This window comes from Lissotriton helveticus, chromosome 3_1, assembly GCF_964261635.1.
Source record: "Lissotriton helveticus chromosome 3_1, aLisHel1.1, whole genome shotgun sequence".
Classification (NCBI taxonomy): Eukaryota; Metazoa; Chordata; class Amphibia; order Caudata; family Salamandridae; genus Lissotriton; species Lissotriton helveticus.
Window position 1 is genome coordinate 652,390,259 of NC_136061.1, and position 14,247 is coordinate 652,404,505.

At 54.7% G+C, this 14,247-nt stretch overlaps 1 protein-coding gene across 3 annotated transcripts in view; it reads right to left on the reverse strand.

Moving 5' to 3' along the window:
* Nucleotides 1-14,247, reverse strand: part of PTP4A2 (protein tyrosine phosphatase 4A2) — a 211,608-nt gene that overhangs the window by 128,519 nt on the left and 68,842 nt on the right. For all 3 annotated transcript variants that reach the window (XM_078680668.1, XM_078680667.1, XM_078680666.1), the window contains exon 3: nucleotides 6,230-6,322. In XM_078680668.1, coding sequence (XP_078536794.1) covers nucleotides 6,230-6,322 — 93 coding nt within the window. The remainder of the gene's footprint in view (nucleotides 1-6,229; nucleotides 6,323-14,247) is intronic.

Below are 14,247 nucleotides of genomic sequence, written 5' to 3' on the forward strand. Positions count from 1 at the left end.
GGTCTTGAGGGGTCTTCTGAAGGCAAGTAGGTCTTGGGTCTGCCGTATATGGGTAGGGAGGGTGTTGCAGGTCTTGGCGACGAGGTAGGAGAAGGATCTGCCGCCAGAGGTCGTTCGATGCGGGGGACAGCTGCTAGGGCGAGGCTGGTGGAGCGGAGCTGGCAGGTGGGTGTAGAAGCGGAGTTTGCTGTTCAGGTAGGCTGGTCCGGTGCTGTGGAGTGCTTTGTGTGCATGGGTGAGGAGCTTGAAGATGATCCTCTTGTCGACGGGGAGCCAGTGTAGGTCTCGCAGGTGGGGGGTGATGTGGCTGTGGCAGGGGACGTTGACTATCAGTCAGATGGAGGAGTTTTGGATGCGTTGTATTAGTCGTAGGTGTTTGGCTGGGATTCCTGCGCAGAGTGCCTTGCCGTAGTCCAGTCTGCTGCTGAGGGCCTGTGTCACTGTTCTTCTTGTTTCGGTCGGGATCCACTTGTAGATCAAGCGGAGCATGCGAAGGGTGTTGTAGCAGGAGGAGGAGACGGCGTTGACCTGTTTAGACATGGAGAAGGAGGAGTGGAGGATGAATCCTAGGTTGCGTGCATGGTCGGTGGGTGTTGGTGCTGTTCCCAGTGCGGTTGGCCACCAGGAGTCGTCCAGGCTGGGGGGTCCGAGGAGGAGTACCTCTGTGTTGTCCGAGTTCAGCTTCAGACGGCTGTTCCCCAACCAGTTGGCGACGGCCTTCATTCCCTCGTGGAGGTTGGTTTTGGCGGCGTGTTGGTCCTTGGTGAGGGAGGATGAGCTGGGTGTCGTCGGGGTAGGAGATGATATTGAGGTTGTGGTGGCGGGCCACTTGTGCGAGGGGGCCTTGTAGATGTTGAACAGCGTCTGGCTGAGGGATGAGCTCTGAGGGACGCCGCAGATGTCGGTGGCTTCAAATTGGAAGGGTGGCAGGCGGGCGCTCTGGGTTCTGCCGGAGAGTAAGGATGTGTCCAGTCGAGGGCCTTCTCATGGATTCCGGCTTCTAAGAGGCGTGTCTTTAGAGTGTGATGGCAGACCGTGTCGAAGGCGGCTGACGGGTCCAGGAGGATGAGGGCTGATGTTTCGCCGTTGTCTAGTTGGCGCCTGATGTCGTCTGTGGTGGCAATGAGTGCTGTCTCGGTGCTGTGGTTTCGTCTGAACCCAGACTGGGGCGGGTCCAAGATGTTGTTGTCTTCCAGGTGGCGGGCCAACTGACTGTTGACGATTTCCTCGACCTTTGCCGGAAACGGGAGCAGGGAGATGGGCCGGAAGTTTTTAAGGTCCTTGGGGTCCGCCATGGGCTTCTTGAGGAGGGCGTTGATTTCGGCGTGCTTCCAGCTTTCCGGGAAGGTCGCTGATTCAATGGAGATGTTGATGACCTTTCGTAGTTGGGGTGCAATGGCTGCATCTGCTTTGTTGAATACGTGGTGTGGGCATGGGTCCGATGGAGATCCTGAGTGGATGGAGTTCATGACCTTGCGCGTCTCGTCGTCATGGACGTTGGACCAGGAGGTCAGGCGGGTGGCGCTGGTTGTGTTCACAGGGGAGGTGGAGTCTGGCGTAGTCAGGCGGTCGTTGTGTTGAAGCGGTCGTGGATGTCAGCGATCTTGCGCTGGAAGAAGTTGGTTAGTGAGTCGCACAGTTCTTGTGAGGGCGGGATGTCGTTGGCGCTGGGGTTGGAGAGTTCCTTTACGATGCTGAAGAGCTCTTTGCTGTTGTGTGCGTTGTTGTCCAAGCAGTCTTTGAAGGAGGCTCTCTTGGCTAATCTGATGAGGAGGTGGTGTCAGCGGGTGGAGTCCTTGTGGGCTGTGTGGTTGTCCGGTGTGCGTTCGTGGAGCCATATCTTCTCCAGTTTACCCGATGCGCGTTTGGAAGTCTGGTGTTCGTCGATAACCCAGGTGGCTCTCTTGCTGGCGTGGTTGTTGGAGGAGGGTTTCTTGAGCGGGGCGAGGGTGTTGGCACAGTCATCGATCCACTGTCTGAGGTTGCGGGATGCGGCGTCAAGGTTGGTGGGGTTGGCGGGTGAGTTCTGGGCGAGGGTGGTGATCAGCCAGTCTTCAGTGACTTTGCTCCAGTAGCGGCGAGGCAGATGCTGGGTGCGGTGGTGCGTGGTTGGTTTCTTGAAGCTGAAATGGATACTGCGGTGGTCGGCACAGTGGAGTTCGGTGGTGTGGTTGAAGACGACGTGGGTGCTTGTGGAGAAGACAGCGTGTGGCCGGCAGCGCGAGTGGGGGCGGTGACGAGTTGTCTGAGGCCGAGGTTGTCGATCATGGTGACAGAGTTGGCGTCATTGTTGTTCTCGAGGTGGAAGTTCAGGTCCCCGAGGAGGATGTATTCCGTTGAGGCAAGTGCGTGGGTGCTGGCGAGGTCGGCGATGGAGTCGCTGAACTGAGCCCGGGGTCCGGGGGGTCTGTAGATGAGCGTTCCTCTGAGGGTCGTGTTGGGGTCGGTGTGGATCCGGAAGGGCAGGAGTTCGGCGACCTTAAGGGTGGACTTGTGAACGATGGCTATTCCTTCTCCGGTTCCGTTGGCTGGTGCGATCCCTGCGGGTGATCTTGTAGCCATCCGGGATGGCTATGGCGATGTCGGGCACCGATGAGTTGTTCCACCAGGTCTCGGTCAAGAGGGCCACGTCTGGGGGGGGGGGGGGGGGGGGGGGGGGGGAAGGTGTCTAGCAGGTCCCAGAGCTCGATGGCGTGTTTGCGTGCGGAGAGTGTGTTGAGGAATATTCAGCGGAGGTGGTTGGGTCCAGTCCTTGGAGGTTTGGGGATCGGTCGCAGGTGAAACTGCAAGTGTGGCAGGAGAAGGGTCCGATTCGGGGTGGCTTGGAAGCAGGTGTGGTTTCGACCGGTGTTGAGGGTGCAGGCGCCGTAGTAGAGTCTGGTGCCGTAGTAGAGTCTGGTGCCGTAGTAGAGTCTGGTGCCGTAGTAGAGTCTGGTGCCGTAGTAGAGTCTGGTGCCGTAGTAGAGTCTGGTGCGCGGTCCAGGCGCAGACGGGCTTGCCTCTGGCGCGGCCGCACAACTCCCGCCATTTGAGGCGAGGAGGGAGGAGCAGCTGGGAGTGGGGTGGCGAATCAGCTGGCGAGGGTGCGGGGCCGCAAGGGAGCAGCGGCGGGAGGATACAGAAGAAAAAAGGGGAAAGGGGAGGGGGAGCGGGATACGGCGCAAGGGGTACAGTTACAAGCAGATAACAATAAATACAGCAATGTTACCAAAGAAACAGAAAGGAAACCAATAAAAAGTTAAGCGCAGGCGAGAGCCCAGGAGCAACCAGGCTCAGAGGGACTCAAACTCACGGCAGCAGCTGTAGCGGGGGGGGGGGGGAGCAGGGGGACACAGGCGGAGCTGTGCAGCGTGGCGAGCGACCTGGTCTCTAAGAAAAACAAGTTGCAAACATCTGGACCCAACACTAGATGGCAGGAGTATGCAAAGCATTTGATCTACAGCTCACATGCCTCTAACATTTACTTTCATTTAGGAAACCCTCGCTTGAATGAATGAATGAATAAGGGTCTTAAAATGCGCAAACTTAGCCAAAGGGGCATCAAGGCGCAGGAAACAGACAAACAAGACACCTCAGAGAACAGACATAAAAGTAACAAAATTACGGGAGACCTAAAATCCGTAGGCCTGGAAAAAGAGCCAGGTCTTTAGAAGTTTCCGGAAAATCCCCAGTGACTGGATAATTCATGGGGGAGAGAATTCCAGAGTTTCGGGGCAAAGATGGAAAAGGCTCTTCCCCCCCCACTTGGCCCTTTTAAATCTGGGGACAGAGAGCAGATTTTTAGAGGTAGCGCGAAGAGTTCGACTAGGAGTATAGGGGCTAACCAGTGCACTAATACCCTCAGAGCCGGATCTAAATACTGCCCTATGGGCCATGCAGATAAGCTTGAAAGAGATCCTGGCTTGTATAGGTAGCCAGTGGAGGTCTTTTCTAGCTTGCGTTGCAGACGCAAGCCTAGGAAGGTTCAAGACCATCCTGGCTGCGACATTTTGGACCATTTGGAGGCGATGTAGAGACCTCTTATTAATGCCACCGTAGAGTGCATTACAATAATCAAGAAAGAAGCGACCAGGGCCACTGTTGATTGTTTACGGGCATCAGGTGATAGATACGGGGCTATCTTTTTCAGCATACGAATGATGGCACAGCACGTGGACACTGTTTTGAAGGTCAAAGGAAAGGGCCGGATCTATAAGTACGCCCAGATTCCTGGCCGAGTTGGTCGGGTGGGGACAATCCCCTAAAGAAGGCGGCCACCAATCCCCAGACCATAAGTCTTGACTTCCTCCAAAAATCAAGACCTCCGTCTTTCCTCCATTCAGTTTTAGATAGTTACGAACCATCCATTGCGAAACTGCCTCCATGCAGGCTCGGAACTTAAGCGCAGAATGTTCTATAGGTTGAGTAGTGGAGACGATAATTTGCGTATCGTCAGCGTATGACAATACTTGGTAGCCAAAAGAGCGTACCACCTTGGCAAGTGGGGTTACATAGATGTTGAATAGAAGCGGGCTCAAGGCAGAGCCCTGCGGAACCCCACATTGCACAGACTGAGAGGGACACAAAGTTACCCAACTTTACTTTCTGCTGTCTTAGATGGAGGAAGGAGGATAGAAGATTCAGGGCACTGCCTCCCATCCTTATCCCCTTCAGCCTGTCCACCATGACTGAAGGGGACGGGGTATCAAATGCTGCCGTGAGATCCAATAGCACCAACAACGTGGCCCGTCCCCTGTCGACCTCAGTTCTGATGTTGTTAACCACGACTGTGAGGGCGGACTCGGTGCTATGGGCAGCACGGAACCCATGTTGGGAGATATCCAGCAGGTTGGCGCTCTCCAGATACGAGGCCAGATGGCGATTAAGATGGGCCTCGAGTATCTTGGCCAGGGCTGGGAGCAGTGACATGGGCCGAAAAATGTTCAGGACTTCGGGGTCCAGAGAGGCCTTTTTTAAAAGTGCCTCAACTACTGCAGTTTTCCAAGATAAAGGAAAGATCCCCTCAGTGATAGCCATATTCATGACCATTAGAAAGGGGGGGGGGGGATAACCTCTCTACAGGTTTTCAGGATCTTTAGAGGACAAGGGTCAAGGGGCGAGCATGACTTGGTGGCATCTAGCAGGCGTTTCAATTCTTCCAAGGTCAAGGAAGGAAAGTTTGTAAAGCCGGGACTTAGACCCGGTTTAAGGACCGCATCATTGGGGGAATAGGAGACGGAAAGCAAAAGTGCACTATTGGTGTCCAGCTCCAGATTGAGGGTTTTTAGGGAATTGTGAATATCCGCAATCTTAGAATGAAAGAAGCTTGCAATATTATCGCAAAGCTCCTGTGCCTCAACAACAGAGTTAGAGGCTTTCGGTGTCGACAAAGTGTCGATGATTTGGGAAGGCAATCTGGTCCAAATGACACTTTCCTACAGTTCTGTCATAAACAGACACTACTTCACACTACTTATAACATTTGGATTTATTGTAACATATTAAACATTCAAGGAGCTTGTAGTTTTCAGTTCTTAGTTAAAGGTGGAAGAATATAGGTATGGAATGTAAAACTCGTGGTTCTGTGGCCGTTGCTAGGAGACTGTGTTTACATGACGTGTCCTGTGACAGCTCTGCATGAAATAAACTAGCAACTGTTTACTCCTCGCATTTGTCTTTCCTATGGATAGGAATACTACAGAGTTCTTTAAAGCTTAGAAACATACTGTTCATCACAATTAGAGAATTTCCATTCTAGCATATCTGAGATGGTGGAAAGTTAAAGAGATGGTAGAAAGTTAAAGATGTTTGTGCCGCAGTGTACTTTGCTTTATTTACAGTGTTGGCAATAATATCGGAGCAACCTCCAATCCACTTCCCCATACTAGCATGTCCTGTGCACTTTCGAGCACCTTACTTTAATCACTTCTCAATGTAAACAGATTTAGTGAGCACACTGCTTCAAGCTACTTTTACAGCCCTGTAAAATCAAGGAAACTGTAAAGGCATACGCACTGGGTACATCTTATCTTCCTTGAAGAGCAACATTGCACAAACAAGTGGTACATTTTGTGAATATTCAATTTTACTTGCTCATTGAAGGAAACTGAGCCTCCGCACTAAAGACCTGACTTTGTTCTTTATCATCACTTGATGTTCTGGTGACATCATTCATTAGTCTCACTTGTCCCATTCTGGAAAAGCAAGACAGCAGAAAATCAGATTTAGAATTTAAAAAAAATCAACTTACAAGAACCTGAATGCCTTCCTTTTCAACAGGTGCTTTATCATAGGTGGAGTCACATACCCGGACCAAAGTTGTCACGCCATACTTTTTCAGTTCCTTGACCGCAAAAAAAAAAAAAAAAGTTTTGATAATTCTAAAATTACTAGAAATCAATACAGGAAAACACTTATTCAGATACCAACAGCAGATCACTGCATCAATTAAAGAGTTCTTACGTGCAATCTTAATTCTCAATCATTCATTAACAAAAGGCAGTACATGGATGCATATGTGAGGGATACCAGAACAAACAAATAGCCACATTTTCAAATTGAAAGTCATGCTTTAATAATACAATTGGCCAAATGCACAAGTTACTACTTGTGTAACGATATATCTGTAAGAGACATTAGTTAGTATTAGATTCCTTACCTTAGAATATCCCCAGGCGTCAGACTGGACCCGGAAACTTTTGCGTAGCAGTACCCTTGCGCGTCGGTAGGCGTCGTCTGCGGCTCCGCGTGCGTCGTGGGCGCCGTGATGACATCGTCGGAGTACTTAGACGCCGCCTCCGCGTGCTGACGTCCGTTCTTAGACACAGCTTTTCCACGCCAGAAACGCAGGGCCATGTTAAAAACCAACACTGGTGCCATTGAAACTAGGGCCCTGAAAGGGGGGTAACCCTAACCCTAGATATCGGTTCGCAGAACGGGGAGGATGGGTGGGTCGGTAAGGAATCTAATACTAACGAATGTCTCTTACAGATATATCGTTACACAAGTAGTAACTTGTGCATCTGAAAGAGACACGTTAGTATTAGATTCCTTACCTTAGAATAGATACCCCAGCAATACCAACCCCGATGGTGGGTCTGCGAACCAATAATCACACCATAAAGTCCTGGAGGACAGAACGGCCAAAGAAGCCATCTCTCCGGACTTGGCTGTCCAGGCAGTAGTGTCTTGCAAACGTGTGCAGCTATGCCCACGTAGCTGCCTGAGAGATGTCTTGTAAGGGGACTACCCGGCCCAGGGCAGTTGTAGTCGCCGTGGGTCGGGTAGAATGAGCCCGCAATCCAACAGGGGGCTCCTTTTTAGCCAAGGAGTAGCATGCCTGGATACACAAGATGATCCACCGGGAGATGGTCCTCTTGTGCACCGCTTTCTCCTTCTTAGCGCCCACGTAACCAACAAAGAGTTGGTCATCCACCCGGAACTGGCGTGTGCGATCCAAGTAAAATGAGAGCGCACGTTTTGGGTCCAGACGGTGGAGCCACTCTTCCTCTTTAGAGGGATGCGGTGGCGGGAAGAAGGTTGGCAAGGTGATAAGACTGCCCGATGTGGAAGGCCGTGACAACCTTGGGCAGGAAAGATGGCTTAGTACGCAACACCACTTTGTCCGGATGGACAGAAAGGAAAGGTGGAGTACAAGAGAGGGCCTGGAGCTCACTCACTCTCCTGGCAGAGGTGATGGCAACCAGGAAAGCAGTCTTCAGAGTAAGAAGGCGGAGAGGACAGTTGTGAAGTGGCTCAAAGGGAGCGCACATCAGAAACGTAAGCACCAGGTTCAAGTCCCACTGAGGCATCACAAACGGAACAGGAGGGAATGTGTGTGTGATGCCCTTTAGAAATCTATTTACAATAGGGGACTTGAACAAAGAAGGTTGATCAGGCAGCCTTAGAAAGGCTGAAAGGGCAGAAAGGTAGCCCTTGATAGTGCCCAGAGCATAGCCCTGCTGGGCAAGAGAAAGAAGGAAGAGAAGAACCTCAGAAAGAGGGGCAGCAAGAGGATTCACAGCCTTTGCTGTGCACCATGCCACAAATCTGTTCCACCTGCAGGCGTATACCGACTTTGTGGAGGGACGCCTGGCTGCCAGAATGACGTTACAGACTTCAGGAGGCAAGTCAAATGGCCTCAACTGTCGCCGCTCAATCTCCAAGCATGGAGGTGGAGACTGGACAGGTTTGGGTGGAGGACCGTCCCCTGCTTCTGCAACAGAAGGTCCTCCTGAAGAGGCAGACGAACCGGGGGATCGACTGACATACTGAGTAGCTCTGGATACCAGTACCTTCGTGCCCAATCCGGAGCCACAAGGATGAATTGGGCCCGGTCGCGCTTGATCTTCAGCATTCTGGGCAGAAGTGGTATAGGCGGAAAGGCGTACAATAGAGCGCAACTCCACTCGCGACGAAAAGCGTCTCCGAGCGAGTGCCGCCTTGGAAATTCCAACGCGCAGAACTGATGACATTGCACGTTCTCTTCGGTGGCGAATAGATCTAACGAAGGCTCTCCCCATTGCTGAAAGAGGCCTTGCGCCACGTCAGAGTTCAAACGCCATTCGTGATCCATCATGCACCGAAGGCTGAGCTCGTCCGCTCTGGCGTTCAGAGAACCTGCCAGGTGTTGAGCCACCAGTGTCACGCCCTGGCGTTCCAGCCATTGCCAGAGGCGCAGAGCCTGCTGGCAAAGGGTCCACGACCCCACCCCGCCCTGTTTGTTGCAGTACCACATGGCGGTGGTGTTGTCCGTGAACACCTGCACTACGCTCCCCCGGACAGAGGGGAGGAATGCCTTCAGTGCTAGACGAATCGCCCGTAACTCCAACAGGTTGATGTGGAGCCGGGCCTCCGCCGGAGACCAGAGGCCTCTGATCTCCGCCTCTCCCATGTGGCCTCCCCAGCCCTGGAGGGACGCGTACGTTCCAACTACTTGCTCCCGTTGGGGAAGGGAGAGGGATCTGCCGCTGACCCAATCGCGGTCCGTGAGCCACCACTGCAGCTGTCTCGCAGTGCCCTCCGAGATCAGGACGTGGTCGGACAGGTTGCCCTGATGCTGGGCCCACTGAAACTTCAGGTCCCACTGCAGAGCCCGCATCCGCCACCTGGCGTGATGCACCAGTAGGATGCAGGAGGCCATCAGCCCCAGAAGCCGCAGCGTCAACCTGACCGAGACCCGGGATAACGGCTCAAAGATGGGAATCAGAGCCTGAATATCCCGGACCCGCTGTTCGGGTGGATAAACCCGAAACCGCGCAGAGTCGAGAATCGCTCCGATGAAAAGGAGCTTCTGAGAAGGGGCACAGGTGTGACTTCGGCACATTGATGGAGAACCCCAGCCGGTGCAGGAGATCTGCCGTAGTCTGGAGGTGGCTGACGACTGTCTGGGGCGAGCCCGCCTTCAACAACCAGTCGTCGAGGTAGGGGAAGACTGAAACCCCTAACCTGCGCAGATGAGCTGCGACCACCCCCATTACCTTTGTGAACACCCGTGGGGCACTGGTAAGGCCGAAGGGGAGCACGGTATACTGAAAGTGCTCGTGTCCAACCGTGAACCGCAGGTAGCGCCGGTGGGCCGGCAGGACGGGGATGTGGAAATAAGCGTCCTGCAAGTCCAATGCTACCATCCAGTCTCCTGGGTCCAGGGCAGCTAGGACCTGAGCCAGTGTCAGCATTTTGAACTTCTCCTTCCGGAGGAAGCCGTTGACGTTCCTTAGGTCCAAGATAGGGCGTAGGCCCCCTTTGCCCTTCTTGGGTACCAGAAAGTAGTGGGAGTAGCAGCAACGACACCCTACTTCTGGCCCAGGAACGCGCTCGATGGCCCCCTTGGCCAAGAGGGCCGTAACTTCCTCCTGCAGAAGTCGCAAATGATCCCCGGACACACGGTGGTTCTGCGGTGGCATGGCTGGAGGAGTCGCCTCAAAGGGGAGGGAGTAGCCCCTTCAGACGATTTGCAGCACCCACCTGTCCGAAGTGACAGTGCGCCAGTGGAGGTGGTGATGGCGAACCCTGCCCCCTACTGGCGTCACATGGGCCTGAAAGCACGGACTAGGAGGATTTAGAGGCGGATGCTGCGGGGGAAGGTGTGGACTGACCTCGCCGTTGTTCCCGACCGCCGGGACGGCGGTTCCCACGGCCGCCACCGCGTTGGGTATTACGCCGTAACTTCCTCCTGCAGAAGTCGCAAATGATCCCCCGACACACGGTGGTTCTGCGGTGGCATGGCTGGAGGAGTCGCCTCGAAGGGGAGGGAGTAGCCCCTTCGGACGATTTGCAGCACCCACCTGTCCGAAGTGACAGTGCGCCAGTGGAGGTGGTGATGGCGAACCCTGCCCCCCACTGGCGTCACATGGGCCTGAAAGCACGGACTAGGAGGATTTAGAGGCGGATGCTGCGGGGGAAGGTGTGGACTGACCTCGCCGTTGTCCCCGACAGCCGGGACGGCGGTTCCCACGGCCGCCACCGCGTTGGGTATTACCTTGCGGAGCGTGGCTGGCAGCACGTGTGGGTACACCCCTTCCGTGGCCACGAAAGGAGTGAAAGGCAGCCGATTGCTGGCACGGGGCCGAGAGGGCCAAGGACTTGGCCGTAGCCCTGGAGTCCATAAAGCGCTCAAGCGCATGGTCTGCCTTGTCGCCAAAGAGGCGACGGCCATCAAACGGCATGTCCATCAGTGTGTTTTGGACATCGGCCGAAAAGTTGGCGGACCTCAACCAGGCGTGGCGTCTGACAGCCACCGTCGTTGCCATCGCTCTACCTAGTGAGTCGGTGGTATCCAGCCCACACCGGATAGAATATTTGGCTGCATCCCGGCCCTCCAAAAGGACTTGGCCGAGTTTGGCCCGTACCTCCAACGGAAACTCTGGCAGCACTTCCGCAACCGTATCCCACAGAGTGGGCGTAGCGGCCCAAGAGGCATGCAGTGTTGGAAGACCGCAGTCCCAGACTAAGGGACGAGAAGATCTTTTTACCGTACTGCTCGTACCTCTTGGATTCCCTGTCCGGCGGCGCCGACGGGAATGCGGTCTGGGAATTGGAGGCCTGGATGACCAGGCTCTCGGGGGTGGGATGGGTGGACAGGAAACATGGGTCACCCGGGGCTGGGCGGTGGCGTCTGGCCACGTTCCTATCTACGGGTGATCCCGTAGCGGGCTTGGACCAAGTGCCCAGAAGAACGTCGGTCAAGGCCTCATTAAAGGGCAGCAGAGGCTCGGCCGAGCTGGACTGCGGTTTAAGGACCTCAGTGAGGAGATTAGTCCTCACGGCCGCGACGGGGATCTCAAGGCTCAAGGCCTTGGCAGCCCTCATCATCACCACACTGTAGGTTGCCCCTCCTCCGAAGCCACGGTAGGAGGGGAGACAAAACCAGTGTCTGGAGAGGTGTCCAGGCCACTGGCCTCCCCCCAAGGTCTCCTGCCCAGTCCTCATAAGACTGACACTCTCGGGTCAGAGGGTCCTCAGACCGCTCCCAATCCCCTTCAACACCCATCTCCTGATACTCGGGGTTCTCAATCAATGGGGCCTGTTCATAGAAGTTAAACTCCCCAAGCGGCGTCGGGAGCGGCGCCCATCGGGGCCGTCCCGACGTCGGAACAGGAACGAAGGAGGTATCGGGGACGGCGCCGCCCGAGGACGGCGCCGGAGGCGACACCTGATGGTCCGACGCCGGGGAGGTCATAAGGTCCACAGGCGACGACCCAGATCCCGAAGAAGGTCTAGCAGGGTCCCGCGGCGCCGGGACCGCTGGACCCTGCGGCGCCGGGCCCGAAGGCACCGGCGGTGTCGGGATTGTGGGGCCCTGCGGCGCCGAAGCACCCGACGGCGTCGGGGCCGAAGCCCCCGACCCGCTAGAGGCCCCAGTCGGGTCCGCTGGGCCCGGAAGCGCCGCGAAGCCCGTCGGAGGAGAGTTTCCTCATGGCCATGAGGAAGCGCTCGATCTCCTCCGGCGTCGCGTCTTGCCCAGGGACCGGAGGGTGTGGAGCTGGACGCGGCGCCCGCGACTCCGACGGAGCCGCATGGGTGGTGTCACCCGAACCCCCGACCGCCTCGCGCGAGCGTCGGGGAAGTCGAGGAGCGATGACGCCTCTTGGACTTCTTGTGCTTATTACCCGACGACGACTTGTGCTTATTACCCGACGACGACTTCGACCCGGAGGAGTGCGGCCTACTCTCGTAACTGTGGTGGCTCCGAGCCCGCGACCTGTCCCTCGACCTCCCTTGGGACCGAGACCTCTCGCGGCGCGGGACCGACTGCCGGAGTTCGAGTCGCCTGCGGGACCGCTCCCGCCTGGCTTTCGAATAGAGGGCCCGGCAGTCGGAGCAGGCCTTGTCGTCGTGGTCGACGCCTAGACAAGTTAGGCACAGGTGGTGAGGATCCGTGACAGACATCGTGCGGTCGCAATCCTCGCAGTGCTTAAAGCCAGGCATCCCTACGGCACCGATTGGAGTCGTAAGACTTCAAGAAATGATCAAAAATGATCCAAAAAGTTAGTCAAAAATTGACTACGGGTTTCTGCTTTTTCCAGATCTGCGGTTGCTGGCGCGGGAAAAAAGAAGAACTGACGTCAGCACGCGGAGGCAGCGTCTAAGTACTCAGACGACGTCATCACGGCGCCCACGACGGACGCGGAGCCGCAGACGACGCCTACTGACGCGCAAGGGTACTGCTACGCAAAAGTTTCCGGATCCAGTCTGACACCTGGGGATATTCTAAGGTAAGGAATCTAATACTAACGTGTCTCTTTCAGATCATCTTTTCAACCGTGACCTTGCGAAGAGGATAAAGGATAGTTGTAGGAAGCTGGCTCTGTATATACTATACTAAAGTAAGGTATAGTGTGCACAGAGTCCAGTGGATCCTCAGAGGCTGAAGTAGATAATACCAATGCATTTTTAGGGTAGTGTGGACGAGCAATTCAGAGAAAAAGCTATTCAAGAGTTCAGTTTGCGGCAGACATACCGCCAATACAGTGACTGCTGTGGTAACTGCAAAGAAAGATATTGAGTTAAGAGGGTGGGGTAATCGCCAACAAATTTACTCTCGCAGTCCATGGGAAACACTCCATCAGTGCGTTTCGGGTCGCCACAGGTGGTTCTTCACTAGTAGGAGGAAAGTTTTGGCGTGCCCGGGGCAAGGGCACCGCAGGCAGTTTCTGCTCACCTGGATCAGAAGTACTGGAGGTCGTAAGCAGTTGTCTTAGTTGTTACCAGTAGCGGTCTGCTACCGTGGCGGTTGAGGCAGTCGTGCCCAAGTTGCTACATTGGGTGCCATCAACGCAGCCAGATGGAAGGGGCAGGTGCACAGTAGCGGGGCTGTTTCAAGCATTGGTTGCAGGTGCTGTGAGGAGCCCATGGCTAGTGGATGCACTGAAGGGGTCGGTCACCGGTGTGGAGGGCAACATACCCTTGCTGCTGCAACTGGAGGGTTGGTAGACAGTTAAATCAACATGATCCATGCCGGTCCTCACCACTTGGCCGTTTCTTTACCAGCGGTGTGCTGGGGACTAAATCTTCTAGCCCAAAGGGAGGTTTGGGGTAATTTCTGAAGGCTGGTGGGACTCTGGGTTTCTTGAAGGCCTCGTAGGGTCCAGGAGAAACAAAAGGTCACAATTCTAGAGTCCTTCAGCCGCAGGCAGGGTTTGTGCTGATTTCTTTCTGCAGCAGGGCACAGTTCTTGGTCTCGCAGTAAGTCATCTTCAGTTTCTTCTTTTCACACATCAAAATCGGATGATTACGCTTCGGGAGTGCCCCGTAATACTAGTTTTAGGGATGTAAGAGGGTTCAGAAAGTAGTAATTAATTGGCTACATTACTTCAGGGCGACTACACCCTTTTGACAAAAATTCGCCAAAACAATATGGAGGCTTTTCAAAGGAGGGGTCACTTTAGCTTAAGACCCCTTAGGGGTGGTAACAGCTGAGAGAAGACATCTCTCCTGCTTACTAATTTTCCTGTGGACCTTGCTGCCATAAAAGCATGACAAAGGGAAGAAAGCCTTTGAGGCTCACCACTGTTCTATGCTGCTCCAATTTGTTGAACGGTATGAAGCACCTCCACCCAGAGCATGCTTTTTTCTGACCCACAGGAGCAAAAGGCTTCCATCTCAGGGGTTCAGGAACGGGTCTAGAAGTGGCAGGCTGGTGCAGACCAGTCTGGCACACACTAGTGATTTGGAAGGTTTGCAGAGGGCACGCTAAGGTGCCCTCTGAGTGCATTTATCGATTAATCCAACACTGCCATCAGTGTGGGCTCATTAATTAGATGTTTG